This window comes from Mchenga conophoros, linkage group LG12 (genome assembly GCF_057382185.1).
Source record: "Mchenga conophoros isolate Kocher_MC1m ecotype Shallow Benthic linkage group LG12, M_conophoros_male_GT1.1, whole genome shotgun sequence".
Taxonomy (NCBI): domain Eukaryota; kingdom Metazoa; phylum Chordata; class Actinopteri; order Cichliformes; family Cichlidae; genus Mchenga; species Mchenga conophoros.
In genome coordinates, this window is record NC_140537.1 from 7647439 (window position 1) to 7671474 (window position 24036).

Genomic DNA, 24036 nt, shown 5'->3' on the forward strand with positions numbered 1-24036 from the left:
ATTTGCAGACGCTGTGCGCAGAGATTCAGGAGCAGAAGTCCCATTGTAAACATATCACGGCAGACCCAACGATGTTTCCATGAACACGCTTTACAGCTTCTCTTTATTGACCACTTTTCACACACGGTTGCTGTATGCATACAGCCGGTGTTAAAGCTCACAGCCCGACACATACCAACACAACAGCATAGAGAGCACAGACGTTAAGGCGCCGAGGCGTGATCGCGGGTGCCGCTCAGGTGCGTCCGCCTCCCCTGCAGCGGCGCTGCAGACCACGCCCCGCCACACACATTAACCAGGTAAAATACATATTGTCAGGGTTCCTGGGTCGGTGACCCAGTGTTTTCAGTTTTGTTCATGTTCATATATATATATATATATATATATATATATATATATATATATATATAGCATATAGTAAACAATGAATCTGTAAACGACAGCTGTTGACATTTTTTAAAAATGAATGAAAAAGCATATTTAAATAATCAACATACATGATTTAAATATAAACACACACGTGACAAGAGACAGAACGTGTAGAAGATATATGCAGAAAGAGCTTTCAGTGGTCAGCTGATAACATGATATCTAAAAAATACATAGCTCATTTTCCTGTCTGTTAGTTGGACATGCTAACCTGTTAACAAGCTCCTATATTCACCCATACAGTTTGTAGATCATTTTGCTAAAATAGGTAAAATCTCCACTCTTTCAGGGCACTAATAGGCTAAAGGCATATTACAAAAGGTCATTCATGTATTCACAGATTCTCTGTAGTTATTCTGCTGCTCATTCACCTGTAAAAACCACACCAATCATTATTTCAACAGCCTTTTTATTTTGGAACAAAAGCATTTGACGATATGACTTACAGGACGTTACCAAATTCATGAAGCTATATTTGTGAGTTTATTTATCAATATCAGTTTAATGTAAACAGACTGATGTAGTAATAGACAGTAAAATGTTGGTGCGTGTGTAATATATGAGCGTTTATGTTTCTCTACATGGGTAAAAGTACTCCATGTCGCCCTCTGGTGGTAGCAACCAACTATGAAAAGAATGGATGTTGGATCTTAACTAAATGATAAAAAGTTTTATTACTTTGTATTACTTTCTTTAGTTTGGTAAAATTTACAGTTTTAATCCCGTAAGAAAATAAATCACTATCATAGAGAGGGATATTAGTAATTCGTTTGTTAATAACACTTTGTTTGTGTTTGCTAATGTTTCGACAGGAAAATGGTTTTCTACAAAGTTGTTTCATGTACAGAGTAACACACACACACACACACACACACACACACACACACACACACACACACACACACAGCTATTACCCATTTCTTGTTTTTAAACTTAAGATAAATTAATAACTATATCATTCAAAATAATAAATTAATCTTGAATGAAGATTGATGATGTGACTACGTCCACAGTAGCCCGGACAGATTTGAAAATGGCGTTTTGTCTGAAAACGCTCTGCGTCTAACGGTGTGTTCACTAGCGTTTTCAGTCGTTTTCACAGAACGGCTGAAAACGCTTACGTTCCAGTACTGCGCATGCGTGAAACGCAAGAAGATTCGACCTGCCTCATTTCTGTCTGCCGCTTCTTTACTTTCCCGCTCTTTGAAACGTCGCGGCAAAATGTCGAGGAAAAGCACCGAGTTTTTTAAATGGACTAACAATGAGGTGGAATTGTTGCAGCGAGTAACACAAAAGTGCAAAGTTGCAAAAGCGAGTGAGAGTTGAAGAATTTGAAGAAAAGCTATCTGGAGCATGTACAGACTGACATTAACCTTTAATAGGGCTGTCGAAATTCAGAGCAAACAAAACAACTGCTGTATAAAATGCCCTCCGCTATCTTAGTTTAATTGGTCACATGACTGCATCATATGACTAACATGCGTCATCATTTTAGAAAGTCTTTGTTTTTGCTGTCCACACTGCCATGCAAAAGCACCATTTCCAAATGTATGCGTTTTCGAGAGTGTTTTCAAAACGCTGCATTTTCCATCAGTGAAAACGGCGTCTCAGTGTGGACGGGAGGCCACAACGGAGAGAAAACGATGCACTACAAACTAAAACATATTAGTGTGGACGTAGCCTAGGACCCTCTGCAGAGGAGCCGAGAGAGCCAGGAACTTGTGAGTTGTGTTTGTCCACTCAGGCATCATTCATACTTGCTCTTTAGGCAGTTCCTGTCAGAAGGAGGAGGCACAGCAGGAGGGTCGGGGGGCGGAAGACGGTGCCTCAGTGCCTCTCTCCTTCTGACATTGTTAAACAAAACCCAACAAATTTATAATTATTTATATATTTACATGTAGGTAATGTCCTCAAGTTCTGTATAACCACTTTTTCCTCTCTCTGTGATTGTATCTCGTCGGTTGTTGTGTGTGTTTGTGTGTATTTGTCTCTTTCAAACAGGTGCCGGTCCTCACCTCTGCAGTGCTGCCGTCTCCTGTAGCGCTGCATGGTTCTAAGCTACGTTTTCTTTCCTGTTTCTGTTGTTCTTGTAGTTTTTGTCCTCAGGTTTCAAGTGTCTGTGTTGTGCAGCTGGTCTGGTCTGTCTCTAGACAGTTCAGGCTGCACCCACCAGTAAATGGTGGAGGCTCACAAAGACATACTCAACACACATGTTTCTGAACTCTGCATGAGGGTTTCTCAGACGAAGTGAGGGCCGTGAGGCACAGCTCCCCGTCCCCCGGTGACCCTGCTAGGTCCACCTTCTTAGGGAACAGTGGCGGAGGAAGACGAGGCTACATCAGGTTAGGAAGCAGCCGTGTCCCTCCTCCAGAACAAACAGAAGCGTATTTTCTTCTTTTTCAGGTGCTCTTCCACTAGACTTTTTTTTCTCTAGGATTAGGGTTCTTAACTCATCAATTGTTTCTGCATTTTGCTTCTCAAATTTCTTGCATCTTTGCTCCACTTCTTCTAATTTTGCTGCTTTTTCTTCAAGCTTTTCTTTCAGTTCTTTAGATGTTGCCTCCTGTATTAGCTTTGCCTTGTACATGTCTGGGTTTCTCTGTTGTGCATATCTTCTAACTGCTGACTTCTTGTCCAAATTTCTTCAAGTGTACACTGCAGGTCTTCATGTGCTTTCTTTTGTTGTTGCTTTTGTGCCTGCATTTCAGTGTTTTTGCACTTTAATTTGTTAGAAAGTTCTTCGAGTTCTGTCTTCTTTCTCAGCATTTCATCGATCCTACTCTGCATCTCTGAGCATTGTTTTTCCAGTTTTTCCTTTTCTGCTTCCAGTTCTGTTGTTTTGTCCTTCATTTCATTAGAAAATTCTTGCAGTTTTAGATTTTTACTCTCAAAGTCCTGGAGAATAAGTTGTTCTTCTTTCTCTTGAAGTAACTGTTCATTTCTGACCTGCGTTTCATCAAGCTTTATTTCCACCACGTCTTTGAGTTTGCGCTCCATGTCTCTCTGCTTCATGTCCTGTTCTTCCTTCTCATGAAGAATTTCTTCATTTCTTTCCAGTGCTTCATCGAGTTGTCCTTGGAGCTTCTGATTCCTTTTGTCCTCATTAATATTTAGTTTTCATCTGACCAAACAGCATCATTCCGTAAGTCAATGAGGTTGTGACATGACATTTTTGAATGGGGATATTTTTTTTGCTTAGACGAATTATCAGTAAAGTTCCGATCTCTGTTAATTTGTAAAATATAAAATTCCATAACATGACAGAAAAAACAAACATATATATACACACATATACATATATATATATATATACATATATATATATATATATATATATATATATATATATATATATATATATATATATATATATATATATATATATATATACACACACACATACACATACATATATATATACATACACACACACACACATATATATATACACACATATATATATACACACACATGGCAAATCTCTGGAGTTGAATATTCTGGAGTTACGCATAAAAGTGCGCAAGAGTTACATTCTGGGAGCAGCGAACACAAATGATTGTAAAAGAGACATTTGATGGCAGGTCTTAGATAATCCTAAATTATTGTGTCTGATTATGAAAAGCACAAGGTTTTGTAAGAGGCAGGCACTGTGGAAAAAGTAAAGATGTAAGTTCTCGAACTGTTTTTGTGAATGCTTTTCTAATTGTGTTTTTAAAATGTGACACATGTAAAATGATCATTAAAGAGCATGATATTTATAAAATTTTTATAAAAGCTCTCTACACATTTTTCCTGAGCTAATCTTAAGGCCATAGAACGTTGGAAGTCTATAGCAAATAAACTCACACTATGCACATACACATACATACCACTCTATTATGTAATTTCATGTGGCTTACTGCTTAGTGGCTAAAGTAGATGTTTTAAAACCAAAATAAACCAGAAATATAGTAGAAATACAGTTTCAAAACAACATTCAAGTCAAAAACACAATGGAGGAAGTAGGCATGTCATTGTGAAGGTCTACAATCCATAGATGCCATCATGAATGGGATTGCAAAGAATTTCCAACACTGTATAAACCACTTGTTAAAATTAAGAACAAGAAATCCAGATTAGACTTTGCCAATAACCTGATCAATTCTGAAAAAAAAAAAAAAATCCTTTGCACACATGAAAATTTAACTTGTTCCAGAGCTCTGGATTTGAAGCATATCACATAATCTGTCAAACATGGTGAAGGTAATGCTCCAGTAAAGGTGTAGCAGAGCATCTTTTAGGCCCCAAAACATAATTTGGTGTTGTCCGTTAGTTCAAGACACAATGCACAGTGCATTAAGTATTACAGCTGCTAGCACCATGACTGATGACATCAGTCACTCTAACTGTTCATGCAGGCTTCAGTAACATGAGGCATTGGACTGGCAAAACCAGTCTAACCACTGCATTCCTGCTATAATGAATCAAACTGTTTTTGCAAAGGGGTTCTTGTGATGATTAGAACCATTTACTGTAAATGATAAAATTACTGAAACAAGGAAACTACAATGATAGTTTGTTCACTTTGCTGAAACTAGTTATGTAATTTCCTATAATGAGCAATTCAGCCTGTACTTTATGGCACTCCAGTATTCTTGGGTGGGAGAGATAATTAACTGGACAATGGGCTTTTTAAATTTCCCTCTTCTGCTGCTTCTCGTCTCCTCTGTGTTCCTGCCTGTGACTCAGAAATCAATCTCAGAACGGCTGAGGGATGTATCTGTTTCAAAATGCTCCTGCGAGGACAGAAAAGGCTAACTATAATTGAGCATGTGTAACGCGGTTAAAGGACCAGGGCGCCTGACTGCAGCCTCATAGACAATGAGCTATCAGATTAAGATTCGACTATGGAGCCTGAGGGTGTGAATAAAACACAGGAAACAAAAGTAGAGCTCAAATATATATATATTATGTTTGTTATGAGAAGTGTATAGACGGATGTACAAAAGAAATAGAAACATATGCATATATATCACAAACAAAAATAATGTTGACAATACAAAACAGCTTAGTAGGTTCCAAAAGGAGGTGGGATGAGGTGTAGTCCAGTATGTGATTTAGTTTAGTTCCATGGACCTGTGATAGGTCATTGTCAACAATTTGTGATTCAGTCCATAGGTTCACAATTCCTACCGCACCGTAGCGGTGGTCGGGTGGCTCGCCATCTCGCGCTGATCAGGGCTGATCGCGGGAGAACAAAAAAAAAAAAAACCTGACCTAAACAAGGTCAAAAAACAGAAATTATGATTCACAGAAGAAAATGAAACAGCATTCTACTGCTGTGACAAAATAAATACATAAATCCATAAATAACAAAGTCAAGTAATCAATGCCATGTTTCATACAACAATCAATAAACCATCATCTCTTATAATGAATGTCATTCTAAATACTATTATAGAAAGACATTCTCATGGGTCCCATCAAAGTATATCAGCGTTAAAGCTAATAAATATTATCCAAAGTTAATCAAATATATTTACAAAACTCATTTAATCACAGGTGTTGCGCAACAGATTCAATAATGTAAATGGAATTTAACTCAATGCAAAATCCCATAGGCCGTTTCGGCATTTCATCAGAAAAGTAACAAAAAACATCCAAAACGGACAAAACTACAAAAATCAAATCACTCGTTCAACTCTAGATACGTTAAGTCAACATTCGGCCATAATGGAATAAACAAAAACAACAAGATTCAATAGATGACACTAGTAATTGCACTTACTGTCGCTAGCCTAGCATTAGCTTACCGGCATTGTAGGATGCGCGATCGCGGCTCCGCATGTACATTAATTGTGACAAAACAAAACAAACAAATAACTCACCGTTGAGTCGAGTGTGAGGTAGTGTAAAGATGAATGAATCGGCCGGGTTATTGCACGCTGTCAACTGGCCTGTAGTGCAAAATTTGTCGTGATCTGACAAGTACGCCAACCACAGGGACAACAGCAGCCAGAGGAGCAGGGACATGCAGCTGATTGACCCGGAACTTATACAGGATTCATTCCCGCCACAATAAAGGGACTGGCGGAAGTGGGGTCAGAAGTTACCGTGGTTACACATGCACAGGTGTCATCTTGATAGTGTCATCTGTCATCACTTTATAATGAAATGTTCTTAAATGACTGTACCCAAAACTACTCTTGCTTCCTCTGACGTGAGGAGAGGAATGAAGGATGATCAAGGAGTCAAGGGGGATTGTCACAATATGAGACTGAAAGCACCGCAGTTGTTTGTGTGATCACTGCTGATAAACAATGGCACACTGAACTTGTAACTCTGCCAGGCTGCAGTCCTAACTTTCAGGATTAAAATAATACAAAGTATCTGAATTCTAAAAACTTTCTCAGAATTATGCCAGATTAAGTCAAATGTGTTTGCTTCCTGGGAATTCAGCTTATAAAAGTGTATTAAATATTCACTTACCATGTCTGCCATGTTCGTGCTGTGCCTGTTGTCAGTTTGTCACAGATCTGCAGCATTTCAAGGTGTCGTAATGGAAATCTCGATCGTCTGGAAAAACATTGTGACAATACAGTGATGCCACCCTGCACCAAAGGAAACACATGTAACCAAGGTAACCTCTGACCCCACAGTTTAAGACAAGGATCTCCTACACAGCTATGAAATGATAAACTCCCATTCATTTCTCTGAACAGATTTTTTTCCCTTTGCTCTTTACTTGTCTCATTAGACATGTGACTTCAAAAATGCTTATCAACTACAGCCGGGTATGTGGCAGGTAATGTGGCATACTGCAAGCGCCTTTGTCGGGAAACCATGATGGAAGATATTCTATAATAAGGAAATAAAGAATTTAATTAGACATGCCAGGGCAAAGGCGTGTCCCATTTAGTGGAGGAGTCAGTAAATGGATGACCTCGACCTTGTGAAATCTGCTTTATGTCCATTAAACACAATCTTGCTATTTTGTTTTCAGTTTAAAGACATTTTCTGTGATAGATACAGTATTTTGTTTCCACTATATTGAAGGATAGTAAGTAAGTTTACAGTAAGTTTGGGCTGGAATTCACTTCTCATGGCATAAGGCTCATAGACTCAGAGCATTACAATATAAAGCGCTTTATATTGTAAGGTACACCCTACAATAATACAATTTAGTTACTAATTAACCTATCACTAATAACTATATGTCTTGGGACACTGGGAGGAACTCATGCAAACTCCAAACAGAAAGATGCTAGGCTGATGGTCGAATTGAACTCAGGATCTTCTTGCTGTGAGGCAACAGTGCTAACCGCTGTGCTACCGTGTGCGTTTTCCTCACTAATTAAATTGTGTACACACTACTGAGCAGAATAGGATAGAATGAACTGAGGAGAAACAGGAGCTTAGATCACAATCTGTCTCCATCTTGTGGCAAAACTGTGATCACAGAAGAAGACATGACAACAGAGCAGAAGAAAAATACAATTTATTCTCTATCAGACCGTCAAAACCATTAAATACCGTAAGTCATCAGAATAAGACCCTCAAGAGCTTTAAATTACAAGAGTTACACACAGTAGAAAAAATCCTTAAACACAGCAACAGACTCACTGAAGATGTCTTACAGAAACAAGAGTGTGGTTTATATGCATCAAGAGATGAGACCAAAAAGGGGAAAAAAGTATTTTTTCCAACAGGGATTTTGTTACCTCATCATGAAACTTTAGGGTTGTATACAGAATCAGTTACAATTTATTTATACAGAAATTACATTCAGATTTTATTCATTCACTTCTGATTAAATAAGAAAAAAGTAACATTAATAGCCTCTACAGAAGAGGCACTTATGGAGAGGTCTGCTAAAGTCTACAAATATACACATCAGTGAGAATATGACGACTCTATACAGCTCACACCAGAAGCCCTTTGACCTCTTTGAAACTAAACTGGTATTGTAACATCCACTGTGGCTGACACGGGCCAGAGGGGGAGTGTTGTAGAGGTGGTTGACATTGCAATTCCCCTCCAAAGGCTGTGAGTTTCTGCACTGCATACCTGCAGGTGGCTAGTCAGCTGTAGGCTATCAGTTAAACTTTACGGTCCGAATAGGAGTTCGATGCAAATTTAAAACTACACCCCTTGTTTCAGTGGTGTAGTAACCGACTGCTCATTTAATGTCAACACACTTGATGGCTTTACTGTAATCTTTTCATTGCTTACTTCATAAACACCATTTAGAGAGTATTCAAAGTATATTAATTCAATAAACCGTTCTTATGTAGGTTGTCTTGACTGTAACAAAACTGGAAGCATTTTGACTGAAATACACCAATCAGCCACAACAAACTTCTGACAGGTAACGTTAATAACATTTGTTGCTGATAACGAATGGCTCCAGAACATATGGAAGAGCTCCTGGTGTTCACCTGGCCTCCTCATACCCCAGATCCAAATCTGATTTGTCTTCAGTGGGATGAACCAAAAAAAATAAAAAGCCAAATCACAGAGGGTCAAAAGTACCCAAAATATCCACTTCTAATGTTCCACTGTCATTTTAAACAGGACACCAGCAGAGGTCCAGTTACCTGATGGGCCAGAGTGGTTTTGGAAGCTTATGTAATATCGCCCAGAAGCCAGACAGATGTCAAAATCAACTCCATAATTCATCCTCCCATTAAATATACTGTGACCTAAAACTGTTAACTCTGTGGTAATTTTCTAGTGTCAAAAAGGATCCAGATATTACCCATTTTATAACCTGACACAGTCGATCCAAATCATACTCTGCGTTATACACGCTGTCTTTTGTAAAGGTGCACCAGTGACAACATCTAAGACAAACCTAACATAAAATATGAGACTGGAATAATCCAGCTTGATTCTTTTCAACTACAAAAATTTGAGAGACTCGCTCTTTGCTGGGATGAAATAAATGCTTATGGTGAATCCGTTTAACAAAGAGGAGTAGACAGTGCTGCTATGAAACATCCTTTAAAAATACCGGTAGTGTTTTACTGCCATTGACCACTGATGTTCCACAGCGGTTTAGGATGTGTTAAAAAAAAGAAGAAAAAAAAAGAGAAGAAGAAGAAGCAGGTATTGTATGGGAAAGGCTTTCAAAAGCTTGTTCTGTCATTAAAGTCCCTTAAACCAAAGAATAAAATATTGGAATTCCTAAAAGTTCAACATAGAAACTGTGTAGTATTAACGGTTTCACCATATAGCAGTGATTTGCTCAAGCTTACATGTATGTAATATGTATGTAATATGTATGTAATATATATATATATTATTTTTTTCCCTCGATATTGTGCAATAGGAATATGCTTATGATTTTATTCTGACTATACATTTTTTAAATTTCTGTCTGTTTAGGGCTTCTTGGTGGGAGTAACTATAGGAGCCACGGGGGAACTAGTAGGGATGACTCCTGTGGCCAGTAAGATGATAATGAGGACGATAATTAGGACTATCACAATTATGACCACAATCAACTTGACATTCTTCCACCAGTAGGAGCGAGCCACCTTGTGAGACGTCTGCTTGAAGTGCTGAGCCTACAAAAGGAAAAAGACAGGAGAATCAATAAAATTATGTAATCAGTTCTATTGATATAACTCTGTTTAGTCTTGAGTTGTTAATATTTTGCTAGAAAAATGCCAAAGAGGTACAGTGATTTATTAAATTTGTGCAAACATAAAAGGAATTTGTTTTTTCAGAGTCAACAATTGATACCACCGCTTTTATTCTTCAACACAGTCTGGAGTCTCTTAGGCAGCTTTGCTTAAGTGGTCTTCAGGAATAGTTCTTAGGCTTCTTGAAAGACATTCGAACTCTTCTTTGGATGTTTCTGCCTTTTGTCTTCTGACCGGATGATCCCGCACTGCTTCAGCGATGTTCCAGTCTGGGCTCTGTGGAGACCAATCCACGACTGATGGTGTTCGTTCTGTGTGTTTTTCTACAAATCAGATGCTTTCCAGACAATATTGCATAGTGGATCTAAAGCCAACAGTAATCTTCTGTGTTCATATTTCCATCAGCATCAATGACTGAAATGCAGGGCCAAACATTGACAGAGCCTTCATTGTTTTTTTTTTTACAGATGTGTGCAGACACTCACTGTTGTACCTCTGTCCTGTCCTCCTCTGTAAAAGCTGATGAGCACTTAAACCAAAACATTTGAATTCATCACTTCATAAGAGCTATTGCCACTGATTTTCAGTGCAGCTCTGGTGCAATGTGGCATGCCTCAGCTTTTAATTCCCATTTCCCTTCCTTAAAAAAGGCTACTTGGCATCCACCCAGCCACTGAGACCATTTCTGATGAGGCTTAAGGGAAGAAGATGGATCAGCTAAACATAAGATAAGAACATAAACTAAGATGTCAAATCGTTGTATAGATGTATAGTTACAAGGAAAACATTTCTCTTTTTTTCTCCTCACCACAATAATAATAATAATAATAATAATAATAATAATAATAATAATAATAATTTTTCCTAATGTGTCCCTTATACTCCTCATTAGATGTCACAGTAACCATGTCCGTCTTTTACACATCTATGGCCTTAACATTAAGCCTGATTAGGAAATGAATGCTATTACTGTGTTTGAGATCTTGTTTTTCCATGAATGAAAATGGAAGGTGAGTGTGGTCAAATACAACTGTTTAAGCTCTAAGAAGTCTTTTCCTGCTGCAACCACAACCTCAAGAGTACAAACGGATAACAAAACAGACAAAAGAGTAATTAGCTTTACTGCTAGGGGACACTATAGTTGACCTCATTTGGTTTTATTTACATTTTACACAGTTGACTTTGTAAAATCCTTAAAGTTGAATAAGGGCATGAAAAAGGCCACACTTCACCTGTTCTGTTCTGTTATGTGGAGAACCTGACACCGCCCGAAGTGACTTGTTATTCTTGTTTAACTGAACAGTATCACTAAGATCACAGCTTACCAAGCTTTATTTACGAGTGTGCATGTATGGGAGTATTGTCCACATCTCAGCCTGCTTTTACACACAGCCAAGTGAAAGTTAAAACTCTCGTGATCACACTGACCCCTGCTTGCAGATCCTCTGTCTTGTCCATTAAGTCATCCAGCCTTTCTCCTCGTGCCAGGATCCGGTCCACATTCTGAGTCATGATGCTTTTCACGCCATCCACCTGATCCTTTAGAGCCTGCACCTTGTCCTTAGGCTCTGGCATTTCTTCTATCCCTCCACGCTCCTGGTGTAGAGAAGGGTCATTAAAGAAGAGTTAGCTGCAATCCATTTGCAGAACACACACACACACACACACACACACACACACACACACACACACACACACACACACACACACACACACACACACACACACACACAGAATAAAAAAGAGGAAAATGATCTCTGACCCCTCTCGCCACAGGGAGGAATTATTCCACTGTTATGTTTAATGACTTGCCTCAGGACAGCAAATGAGGCAAGGAGATAAAGCGATTTAACTATTACTCTAAGAAATAAATCACATGAAATAGCAGGCAGAGCCCAAAGTTTAATTCAAAAACTGACTTATAAAATATTACATGTTAGAGTTCAATTCCATTTTAGTGTTATTTGTGATTCATTTCAGTTTTCAAGATTAAAAATTTTGCTTTAAAAAAAAAGGAATCATTATGCGATAAATCTAACAGCCAAGAGTAAATATTGATGTCCATGCATGCACAGCATGTCCAGGCACCATCTGAAACAGATACAGTTCATACACTTCAATATTCATTCTGTTAACTAAGGTGTCATTTACTGATGTTAAGAACTGCCTCCTTTAGATATTTCCTCTGACCAGTCAAATAGATATTAGCAGTCTTGTTCTACTTCCATCACTAACCATGGTAAGGAAGATGCCAAACTCTGGGTTCATGTCCACATTGTCTCCATCTGTGAAGACAAAATTTTTGTGACGTTCCTTCTTGCAGGTGAGAACTATCGCGATCTGCTGGGCTGCCACAGAAAGAACTGGGAGGTCGATGCGGTTGAACTCGTCAAAACAGCCCCACGAACCAGACTGAGCCAGACCTGGTAAATCACATAAACACAGAGCTATGGTCCGTCCGCTGCAAACAAATAAGATATCTGACATTACATATTGTGTGATTGTTGTTTTTTTTTATCTGTATTGTTATGATTTATTAGCAAAAAAAAAAACCCCACAGGCCTATAACCTGATAACTCAAACCCTTAAACTTCTTTCTGGGTATATATTTATTGTCATGGTCCTGGGTCGGTGACCCAGTGTTTTGAGTTTTGTTGTGTTTTTGATCTTTGAGTCCATCATGGTTATCACTGTTAGTGTTTTGGTTTCTGTCTCAGTATTTCTAGCTCTCTAGTTTGTTGCTCTGTGATTTCTAGTTCTTGTTCCCGTGTCCCTATGTTCAGTGTCAAGTCTGTGTCTCTGTGCCTGTTGTGCTTCCAGTGTGTCTGGTTTTGCTTCACCTTGTCTCGTTAGCTCTGATTTCTCCCCGAGCTGTGTTTCCCTCCTGTCTCCCGTTCCTTGATTGCTCCAGTCCTATGTTTTCCTTGCTCTGTGTCATGTCGTACCCTCACCATGCTGTCTGTTTTTTCCCCTCCGAATTCCTGAGGAAATTCTAGTTCCCAGTCCTGGTTTGTTTTCCTAGTTTGTGCTTCTTAGTTTTTAGACTCAAGTGTCCAGTTTAGTTTCGAGTTTTCTAGTTTGGGGTTTTGGTTTGTTTTTTGTGAAGTTTAATCTTTATGTAAAGCCTCCCAGCAATAAACGCTGCCTCTTTAAGTTGATTCTGTCTCATGAGTTCTGCAATTGGTACGTACTTCCTGCTTGCCACACAGTCTATCATGACACTTATAGCATGACTTTACTTAGTGATTCTCACCTTTAAATATTCTCCCCAAGCCTCTGAAGTCCATCTGGTCAGAGCAGTTGAAGACCACAACGTACTTTCCCAAACAGCGACCCATGTCTTTTATGGTCTCGGTCTTTCCTGATAACAAAAGGCAACATTTTCACAGCCTAAACTGAAATGCAACCATTTGTATGCTGATAGAAAACCTGACAACAAATGATCTCATAATAGAAACTATCAAAGCTAACTCTGTAATGAAGCCGTTCCCGACTGAGATAGCTGTGTTGTTTGATTCTTCATTTAAATGACCTGAGTTGTATAGAGTCTAGAAGGGTAAATTATCTATATTTAAAATGGTTAAATTCAATTACTTTAACACTTGGCAAACCTTGGAACAGCTTTTTAACATGTCTGTCCCATTCCGAAATCATAAGTTTTGCATACCAGTTCTAGGTTTTCATTCCTATAAAATGTTGCATTTTCTTTTTGATTCAATGTAATTTCCAAAAAATAGATAGATACTGTGTGACTAATTTTCATACCTGTTCCAGCTGGACCAGCAGGTGCTCCACCCATACTCATACCAAGAGCTTGGGCTAAAGTGATGTAACACCTGTCCAATTGTAGACACACAAACATAATAACAATCTAATTTCATAAATCATGAATCATTTCATAAATTCATAAGCTAATAATATCCATACTCAAAATGACCACAAATGAACGTGATCTCATTCTCCACAAGGTTCAAGGATTAAGCTTTAGAACCCTGCCCCTGAAGCTGATGGGGATTCAGTGATTTGCTCAAGGACACATCAGCAATCAGGATGACTGACAACAGGACCTAGCCCTCTGGTCACTGGTCTCCATCTTCATTACAATGACTGACCTCGGGGTAAAAATCATGGTAAAGCTGGGATACTGACATATTTTCTCTCCTTCAGCAGATACAGATTAATTCTGACCACTCCGTAACCAGATTTACTTTTTTCATCCCAACATCTTTTTTGCCACAATTTAGGACCACTTGCACCTTTCCCTTTTTTAACGTGATGTGGTGGCAGCGAGGAGGTAGGACAATGATAGCAAGCAAAACAAAGAAGAAAGACAGCATGAGAAAATGATGGAAAAGCAGAGCTGTCTTGGCGCCTCTAGCCATAAGGCCAGCATGCCACTTTTTTGGAGAGCTGCTGTCTGATGTTAGATGGTAACTCCCTCCCTAGTGCTGTCCTCTCACATCTCCTCCTTGTCTCTCCTCATCTTTTTTTCCCTCCTTGTCTCTTCTCATATTTTACCCTCTGTGTCTGTTACTAAGACACTTCTTGTTGTTGGACTGCTGTCTCCCTCACTCTGTCTGATCCTCTTTCCTTTTCTTTCTGTCATTCATATCGCCTGTTAGTTACAGATGTGATGATCGCTGTGTAAGACTGCTTCATCCTGCTTCATCCTGCTTTCTAATTTCTCATCCTCACAGTCCCCGAGTTGTCTTTTTTTCTTTGCTTTACAAATCCAGTCATTAGTCAACCACAGAAAGTTTAATCCATTTCATGAAACTTGACATTACAACGAACAATCACGGTCAAGTTTTCAGCATAAATCTAGAGTGGGTTCCTAAAATAACTGATGCATGATGCAGCATGCATTTCTGACTTAGTTACAAAGGCAGGGTCACGTTTTCTGTACAGTCACTCCAAGGTTACACTGTCTTTGTTTAAACTGCAAAAAAGAAAAGTTATACTGCTGTTTTTTTCCTTTATTTTCTTATTAGTGTGTGTGCATATGACTTTTGCCATTATGATACATTTTACTGACGTATGTCTGCTTTACCTGTCCGTCAAAGGTGTAATGACAAGCCTTTCGGTACACCCCAAGAATTCATTCTGGTAGACAAAGCCCACATCTGTAATGTTGATGATCATCTTGTCTGAGTCCTCATTGAAGTAGAAACGGCACTGCTTCAGCCATTCAAAGTCACTGGAGCTTTTGACATGCAACCGGCACTAGGTGGAGAAAGGGTAGCGATAAGAGACAGGGAAAGAGGGAAAGAGAGGGCAGAAGGAGACAAGGGGATGGAAACAGAAGTGAAGGGAGAAGGGAGATGGCATGTGAAGAATAAGAAATTGAAGGGCACCACTCAGAAGATTATTTGAAAAGAGAGATGAAAGCCAGATAAAAGAGGGGAAGAAAGGTGGAAGGGCGGGATGTGTGAGGAGGGATTTCGGTGACAGGAGGGTAACATTAAAAGGGTGGAAAGAGAAGAGAAGCAAGAAAGTGGAGGATGAACGAAGAGGTCATGAAGTGAAATGGGAAGAAAGGAAGGTAAAGGATAGGGGAGAGTGAAAAGGAGGGAAGAGAAAAGTCCAGCAAGTTAAAATGATGCAAATGGGAAAAAGTACAAAATGAATTAGAATAGTAATGAATAGAAGAGATAAAAAGCAGAATATGTGTGAGAAAAAATACAGTGGGGGTAGAAAAGTAGCAGTGTGATATATTATTGGAGAGGAAATAAGGTGAGGCAAAAATGTGTTTAGAAACAAACAGGACAAAGGAACATGAGCAGGACAAATTAATGGTATGAGCTAAATAAATACAAATGATTTTAGAAAGAACTGAAAAAACACATCCAAATAAAGTTTCTTCAAACTGCTTCTATTAACCTTGGGGTTCAGCAACATGCTTATTCTGCCTTAAGTGGAGATTCAAACACAGTCGTGACTTTAAATATTACTTGACTGCCATTAAAACCCCTCTGACTACTTTCGACAGAATTTACTCGCTGCAGTAAACAACATTTTGTATTCTGACATGGCAGCCCTTGGGAGTCTGAATATCAAACACAGTTTACAGAGTGGTTGCTATTTTGAGCCGGAGATTCTAATCTTGAACAGAAATTGCAAAGCGTTCATGTGCACAGTTCAGCGTCAGTCTAACTGATCCCAGCTCGGATGTCTCTGGCCTCTTTTCACCGAATGATCAACATACTCACCAGTTCATCAAATATGTCCCTCTGGTGGACATGAATAGTGATGAGGGTCTCATACTTGGTCCTCTCCACAGCCTCCAAGTCTCTTGTGGTCATGTCAATCAGGGTGTTAAGGAGATCCAGGAAGAACTGGTTGGTTTTGGACATGATGCGACGATCGTATCGGGCATTGGTCAGAGCTTCTTCTGAGTCCCTTGTCCAAATCATCTGAATACCCAGTAACCCCACCTACATTAATGTGCAAAAAACAAAACACATCAAAATGGTCAAATGTACCGATGACCTTAGAAATCTAACTATTGTTTTGATGAAGGAATACTATAGCAGTTTAGTACCACACCCCAAGATTTACAGAGAAAATAACAGCCCCAATTCCCAAAAGTTGGGATGCTGAGTACAATATAAATAAAAACAGAACGCAATGATTTGCAAATCTCAATAACCCATATTTTAGTCACAACAGAACATAGAAACAATAACAAATACTTATAGAAAACACACCCTTTTAAGAAAAAAAAAATACTTGTTCACTTTTAACAACAGTCAGTAAACATCTGGGAACTGGGGAGACCAGCAACTGTACGTGGGTAAGGAATATTGCCCAGTTCTATTCTGACACAGGATGTTTCCAGGTGGTGAACAGTCTGGACTGATGTAAGGCAGTTAAAAACCCAGAGTATCCTTCTACAAAGTATGCGATTTAGCTGAAATATGCAGGTTGTTCCCTGAAAAAGACAGGGACATGACTGGATTGGAGCATATTTTGCTCTAAAACATTTAGATACTTTTCAGCAATGGTGGTATCTATCCAGATGTGGAAGCTGCCAGTTTCATAGGCACTAATGCACCCCCATACCATGAGAGAGAGCAGAAAAAGACAGATTGCGTGAGGATGTGGTCTCCATGTTGTATAAAAAGTTTTCCACATTGGCTCAGTCAGTGTTAAATGACCTCTGGTCCAGAGAATATAACGGTGATTCTGGATCATGTTCACACATGGCTTTTTCTTTGCAGCATAGAGCTTTAGCCTGTACAGCAAACTGTGCTCCCACACATTGATTTTCTGGAGGTGTTCCTGAGCCCATGCAGTGATTTCCATGACAGAATCAGGTCTGTTTGTAATGCAGTGCTGCCTGAGGGTCTGAAGCTCGCAGGCATCCAATATTGATTTTCAGCCTTGCACACAGAGATTTCTCCAGATACTTGAAATCTTTTGATATCACGTAACGTAGATGACGGGAAATTCATATTTGCAATTTTACACTAAAGAACATCATTCTGTAATTGTTCTACAATTTTAGTTTTTTGCAGATTAGTGAAACTCAGCCCAATTCTTTCATCTAACATGCTCTATTTATATCCACTCATATTACTGAGCTGTTGCCAGATATCCTAATTAGTTGCAAAATGTTCCAGCTGTTTTTTTTACTACCACTAATTTATCCAGACTCTTGTTGGCTGTCGTTGTAGTCATTAAATTCAAAATGAGCCAATATTTTATCTCAAAATAGTTTTCTCAGTTTTAAACATTTGCTAGATTTATTATATGGGTTTATAAGACTTGCGAATCATTGCATCCTATTTTAACTTACATTTTGGAGCATCCCAACTTTCTTTAGAATTTATTTTGGAGTTTATTACAATGTTCATAGTAGATTGCCTCTTTAGGCTACACAGGTTTCTGTTTTTGAGCAGCGCCGTCCTTGCTCCACAAGGATAGCCAGTTGTGGTCGAATCAATGTTTTAAAACGTTTGCGGATTAGTTCCTGGATTTGGACAATGACTTACTTGAGATGGGAAGGAGTTGAGGAAGTCAATTAGCTGGAAGCCAGAGTCCTGGATAGCCAGAGCAGCTTGTCTGATCACAAGGTGCAAAGACCTCTGGGATTCTTTCAGCAGAGCATTGAGCCACACCTCCACGTTCCCTTCAGCTGTGACGGGACGATCCAGCTCCACAGTCTCTCCCTTGCGTGATGACACGGCCAGAATGCGGTCATATATCTGTGAAAGGCAACACTGATTAGATCGATTATTATAACTACAATGATGAAGTTATTTTTCTTATAAAAAGTATATTTTTCAAATTCTACATTACTCTGATTAGTTCATTCAATTTGACATTACAGCAGCTATTATATTTTATTACTTTCATGTTACAATCACATATTTTTCAGAAGGTTAAGTGTTTAAGATAAACAACAAAAAAAGAACATAATCCACCTTTTCATGAAACTGGACACACTTGATATTGTCAAAGACATTGAGAAGGTGGGCCTGGATGGTGTGGGAGTCAGAGGCCTGGCCCAGGATCTCCAGCAGGGCAGGATCAGAGACAAAGAAGAAACGAGGAAACAGCAGACGCTTCTTCTCCAGATAACTGTTTGACCACATAATTTTAAAAAAATCAATACAAAGTATCATCTGACAGACAATACAATAAACCAGATAGTTAACTGTACAGCATAAAAAAGGAAATCAGTCACTTCACTTACCCTCACTACTGATTATCGTTTAAAATCTTCTACCTTTCTTTTGGTGGTTAAGTTCATTAGAACCTAAAAATAAGGGCCATGGTGGTGTTTTAAGTTTTTTCTACTCACCCTGTTAGAGACTTCTGACAGATCTCCAGCTGTTCGAGGAGATGTGGAAGCAGCTGTCCCATGGTCTCATCCCCCACGCATGACTGTACCACATTGGGCATTTCATGGGCTCGCATCATGATCTTCACCCATGACTTATCAATGTTAGAGAAACGCTTTGCTTCCTAAAAAGATTGAGTTAGTCAATTATCTCATGATCACTGTTTGACTGTTTTATTATTTTATTTTGTATTTGGTTATTTCTTTTAAATGCTTGGACGCTGTTTGGCGCTGATTTTAGAATTAAGCTCGTAAAACAATCTTACAAAGGCAACATTTCACTATTATTTCTTCTTCTTTTAAATGTCAAAACACTGTGGCCTGAAAACATTGCCTGGACCAGTGATTTATTTTGCTCAAGAGACTGAAATATAATTTTTGAAAATGAAAATAAAAGAAACTCAACGCCTGGCACATTAATGCACTACTGCACCTAAACACCCAGAATATTGTCCAGAAATCTGATAATGATGTAAAGATAGAATTTTTTTATGTAAATTGTGTAACTGCAAATGAGTAATTTCAGTTCAGTTCACTTGTTTGCCTTTTAAACTGAAATTGCCTTTTAAACTGCATTTGGAGTCCATGTTTAAGCCTGATAACCAATATGAATCACATCCTGAAATGTTGTTCACCTTAGGCAACTGTTTGGCGATATCTCCACCCACAAACACAGCCTCCAGATAGATCCACAGGTTCTGGACAGTCATCCAGTGCTCGATAATATCAGTGGTGTTGGAGAGATTCTGAACCCACTTCTGAATCTGGGCTTTAAATGGGGTGTTGTACCTGAAAAAGAAGGTAAATCTTCACGTTCGCCTTACTTAGGGACGCACACCTGTGTGTGGCTCGTCTAATGTCTAGATTTCCCACAGCTGTGGAAGAAGATCATCACTACCGACACTAATGATAATGACACTCAACACTGCCGTACCGGTTGCTCGTAAGGGATCCCAAGATCATTAGGCTATCCTCCATGCTGGCAATGATCTCTGATGTGCTGTCTCCTCTCAGCAGCAACTCCCCACGGGTCTTAAAACTGGCAAATGTAAAAGTCTTGTTGTCCCACTCAGCGATCACTTGCTTCAGCTTTTGTTCAATATCACGCTCTTTCACAGCACTGATGCAGATATCCTGCACAAGAATCCTGCCCCCCAAATGTTTTTAAATGTTAGCAATAAAAATGCTGATGGCAAACAGATGCATATGCACTGAAAAAACAGGATTGGTGTTTGCACTGAACAGGACCACCTATCAGTTAATTCAATATATTACTCTTTAAACTTTTTAAATGTTTTCATTTCCTCCAAACAATTTTCCAAACTTGTATTTTATTTGGAATTTATTATATCAAATAAAAAAGAAAACACATTGAATTAGCAGCTAATGATTCGTTTGTACCTCAATCTCTTCTTTATACTTGAGTAGAGGAGCCTCCATTATGTTACGCAGCTTGAATGTATCAGTTTCCACCTCAAAGGTATGGCCAGTCACCTGGATACAAAACAGGACAAATTACAGCTATTATCATTATCATTAGGTTCTGGTGATGACTTGATTTCAGTCAATAACATTCAGTTGCAGTGCTACACCAGTGGCCATGTTTCACTAACCTCCGTTATCCTCTTCCAGTGCCGGGCCATCATTGCTTTGTTAGTCATGAGTTCCAGCAGGGGGCAGCACTCACTGAATTCATCAATCGTTTTCTTCAGATCCTGAAAGGCCTGCCACTCTTTCAGAGCACGAGGCAGTTTTCGACACCTGGTAGTTCACAGGACGTGACAGTCAAACTCATATTTATTGTCTTCTTTCTAAACTACACTTTAGCTTTGCTGAAGTCAAGTAAAGTTGACATGAACTAGATTAGATGTATAGTTGACATTTTGTTTGTTAAAGGAAAAGTATTACAACACACTTCAAGTTTGGTATTAACGCTACAAGAGTCATTGGATTGGACAACTTGTTGAGTATCCTTCCTTACTAGCACAGAGCAAAAGTTCATGCATCAGTGTCTGTTCATAGCTTCACTCAACCAAATCAACACCTCCACAACAGATAGCTGACATTTCTGCCAGAGGAAACAAATATCCTCTCTTCTTCAGCTCTGACTATAGCTCTATATTTTCCTTCTGACTGCTTCTAATGTTTATCTAGATTTTCATTGTCAAGTAATCCCTTCCAGCTATATTAAAACTTGTTCTTAATTTCTTTAGGTAAAATAAACTAGCCTGTAGCCTATTAGCCTCTTTCCCCTTCAGTGTCCATTTGACACATGCTGGACAAATGTGACCACATAAAGGGCAAAGATTAGCTTTGCATTGTGAGACTGAAATATTAATGCAGTGTTGATGAAGAACAGGAAGCTTTGTTTCTGCCACTGGAAAAAAAAACAACTTTTTTTGTTGTTATGTAAAACTTTTGGGTTAGTATTTCGAAATTATAACATCTCGAAACAAGTTTCCATATTGTAGCAAGTGAGAGGAAGCAGTTTCTTTAATGCCTGAAAATAAGAGTGATGTTTATGGATGGACTAATGAAAATCATTTAATTTAATTCTGCTTTTTTTTTTTTCTCTTTGTGATGTCACCAATTCCTGCAGTAATGAGAGGGCTTGATTACACAGTATGAGAAGGTTATTTTCTCACATAGTCAGTTTTGTTTGTTTCCAGTTCAGCTTCTTTCCTGAAAACGTCTCCTTCTTCATTAACATATTTTAAGCTCATGTTACTACATCTACAGTTAAAAGAGTTCAACAGTTGCTTGAATAAAAAACAAACAAATAAATTGCCAAACCTCGTCTGAAAGTCGAGCAGCTCATTATTAATCTTCTCGATGCAGATGTCAGCCCAGAGGATATCATAGTAGCCATTAACTGTATCGATGACATTGTTGTAAAGGCCGTACAACTTCTGCAGCAGAGCCAGTTGCTTCCTAATCTCCAATAGCTGAGGATGCTGGGTAACAGGAAGTCCAAAGAGCTCTTCGCCTCCCGTGTAAGTGATGTACTTCCTGAACAGGTTGTCAAATCGATTCTGAAGAGGAGAAGAGCTACGATTAGGTACAGCTTACGCTCTGATGGACTTTAAAACATTACACATTTGAGGTAAAACATTTGCAATTATCTGAGTATAATTTATACAGAATAAAAAATCTGTCTTTTGCTAACCATGAAATAGAAACTGTAACAGTATAATAATAGTAATAATAATAATAAAAATATAATAGCTCTTTTAACATCAGTTTCAAGTAACTACTTTTCTGAGGCATCAGGTCAATGCAGGATCTAAATATTTACTAACTGACAGAGAGACAAAATAATTAATCACTAACCAACCTGGAACATGATCAGCCGGTCACTGGCATCTTGGGGTGCAAGTCCCACAACCATGGGACCATCCTTAAACAGAGAGGGAAAAGTGTCATTTTAGTAGCTATTATTAAAACTAACCTTAACTGTAATTAACTGAGCATTTATTTGTTGAATTAAAATAAAAAGTTTAATTGAAACAGAGCAAACAGCCATAGATACTTTACCTTTTCATAATCTTGATAAAAGTGTTGGCAGTCTTCCAGAAAGGTCTCCACATTGCTGACCAGTTCTTCTCTGAAGTTTGGCTGCAAGGCGACCAGCTCGTTCTGCACCTCTGTGCTCCGGGACAAGAGCTTTTCCCAAGTGTAGCGCAGAGTATCCACTTTTTCAGCCTCCTCTTTAGCCACTGACAGTTCATACTTATGGAGCATGGCATAGGACTCCTGTGAGGAAAAATAAGATACTAAGTCTTCCACCTGACAAAAACTAGAATGTGCAAATGTGTAATTATTTCTTTCTGAGCTTCTTGTACAGACTCATAAAGTCAAACAGCTAAAAATGTCTCTTTCCCACTGTGTGTATTTGTGTGTATAAAAAGAGCTTCGATAAATATGTGATGCTGTGGTTTACCTCTATGGGCCCAACTTGAAAATCAATAGATATCTGGTGCTCTCTGATCTCCTTCAGTGCGGCCATGGCAATACGAATATCATCCAGGTCTTTGATCTGTCGATTCAGTTTCTTTCCTGCTTCATCTACAAAAGCAAAAATGTGCTCCATCTCTGAGCGACATTTCCTGTTACAGTAAAGTCCGTAGTCCACCATCCAATTCTTGATTTCAGCAGAGAGGGACATCTTTAAGGGTGCTGGCAGGAAGTAATATGAGCATGCAGAGAGCATCATTTAACTTGCTGAAAATCTCAAAAATCTCATTCATGCCGGTTTTAAATTTGTAACTTAATAAGACCTGTGAATAGCGCCAAGGCTCCTACAGCAATATACTCTGGTTCAGAGTTTACTTCCAGCTCTAGATCTCGATAGAAAAGAATCTGGCTCTCAAACTCCGATAACAAGGGACTCCCCTCGATAAATCTGTTCAAAACACAAACAAAAATAGCACTAGTGCGATGTCAGATAAGCAGATTTATATAGAAACCATACATTTCAACGTACTTCCTCATGGTCTCTTCACGGTCTTTCCTCCAGATGTGATGGTAACGGCTAAAGTGATGTAGAGCGGTCACCACTTCCTGCACATTAATATCAACAGGAGAATATGAAATGAAGTGCACTTATAGAAAAATAAAAGACATTTATATTCATTAAATATACAGAAATATAGATGAAAATATCTGTTGTAAATGTGGGATAAAGAAATATAAAAAGTGTATGGCATGATTTAATAAAAGACAGCTAAGTTTGGATTAGTTTCATATAAAAAATAGCTTAATTAAGTGCCATGTACCTTTTTACTGGAGGTGATAGAGGTGCTAAGTACAGAGATTAGCTTGGCTATTTCCTTGTTCTCAGACACACTCTTGTAGTAATTTCTGGCTTGGAACGGGATGGCCTGGATCATAGAAGCTGACATGTCTGAGGTACTGCCATCTGAAAATGACAGAATTTCACAGAAAACACATTGAGCAGAAATGATGGACATTATTCTTCCAAATATTAACTTCTGGGCTTTTAAAATAATTATATGTTACAGGTCTTTTTACAAGAGAACATGTTAATAATGGAATTACTTCCATTTAGTTTTTCTCTCTCTGTATATATAATTTCTAAAAGTAAAATGTGCTTTTCATAGTGGAAATTGATTATCC

At 38.6% G+C, this 24036-nt stretch overlaps 2 protein-coding genes, 1 long non-coding RNA gene and 1 pseudogene across 5 annotated transcripts; all 4 read right to left on the reverse strand.

Annotated features, from left to right (window-relative positions):
- Positions 1-5355: 5355 nt before the first annotated feature.
- Positions 5356-6597, reverse strand: LOC146562078 (uncharacterized). Its single transcript, XR_014894608.1, has 2 exons — positions 6297-6597; positions 5356-5685 (listed from the first exon to the last, which is right to left on the reverse strand). It is a non-coding gene; the product is annotated as an uncharacterized LOC146562078 (long non-coding RNA).
- A 1291-nt stretch (positions 6598-7888) lies between these two features.
- On the reverse strand, positions 7889-19739 carry LOC146562079 (dynein axonemal heavy chain 5-like). Of its 3 annotated transcripts, none has more exons than XM_085293539.1 (11): positions 19536-19721; positions 18862-19025; positions 18482-18638; positions 18050-18262; positions 16265-16489; positions 15106-15278; positions 13821-13891; positions 13309-13416; positions 12291-12478; positions 11484-11651; positions 7889-9977 (listed from the first exon to the last, which is right to left on the reverse strand). In XM_085293539.1, the coding sequence occupies exons 1-11, from the start codon at positions 19608-19610 to the stop codon at positions 9792-9794; spliced, it is 1728 nt and encodes a 575-aa protein (XP_085149665.1). In that variant the 5' UTR covers positions 19611-19721; the 3' UTR covers positions 7889-9791. The 3 variants fall into 3 exon arrangements, with proteins under 3 accessions (XP_085149665.1, XP_085149667.1, XP_085149668.1); XM_085293541.1 differs by lacking the exon at positions 7889-9977 and adding an exon at positions 10038-10331 and having other exon boundaries at positions 19536-19739; XM_085293542.1 differs by lacking the exons at positions 7889-9977; positions 11484-11651 and adding an exon at positions 11980-12146 and having other exon boundaries at positions 19536-19739.
- Positions 19740-19803: 64 nt separating this feature from the next.
- LOC146562080 (dynein axonemal heavy chain 5 pseudogene) lies at positions 19804-22210 on the reverse strand (annotated as a pseudogene).
- Positions 21484-23801, reverse strand: LOC146562081 (dynein axonemal heavy chain 5-like). Its single transcript, XM_085295061.1, has 8 exons — positions 23676-23801; positions 23384-23460; positions 23178-23302; positions 22784-23076; positions 22435-22653; positions 22235-22297; positions 21694-21932; positions 21484-21493 (listed from the first exon to the last, which is right to left on the reverse strand). Exons 1-8 carry the CDS (start codon positions 23799-23801, stop codon positions 21484-21486), a joined length of 1152 nt encoding a protein of 383 aa, XP_085151187.1.
- Between the last annotated feature and the right edge of the window lie 235 nt (positions 23802-24036).

What these genes read in the sequence shown, in the direction of transcription:
- LOC146562079 (XM_085293539.1), bottom strand. Translation starts at nt 19,610, where the DNA reads ATGACTGTCCAGAACCTGTGGATCTATCTGGAGGCTGTGTTTGTGGGT. An exon ending in GGGACATATTTGATGAACTG is followed by an intron (nt 15,279 to 16,264) that starts GTGAGTATGTTG and finishes TTCTCCACCTAG; the next exon opens with TGCCGGTTGCATGTCAAAAG. An exon ending in TTGGCATCTTCCTTACCATG is followed by an intron (nt 11,652 to 12,290) that starts GTTAGTGATGGA and finishes TCTCTACACCAG; the next exon opens with GAGCGTGGAGGGATAGAAGA.
- LOC146562081 (XM_085295061.1), bottom strand. Translation starts at nt 23,801, where the DNA reads ATGTCAGCTTCTATGATCCAGGCCATCCCGTTCCAAGCCAGAAATTAC. An exon ending in TTTATCAAGATTATGAAAAG is followed by an intron (nt 22,298 to 22,434) that starts GTAAAGTATCTA and finishes TCTCTGTTTAAG; the next exon opens with GATGGTCCCATGGTTGTGGG. An exon ending in ACCGGCTGATCATGTTCCAG is followed by an intron (nt 21,933 to 22,234) that starts GTTGGTTAGTGA and finishes TCTCCTCTTCAG; the next exon opens with AATCGATTTGACAACCTGTT.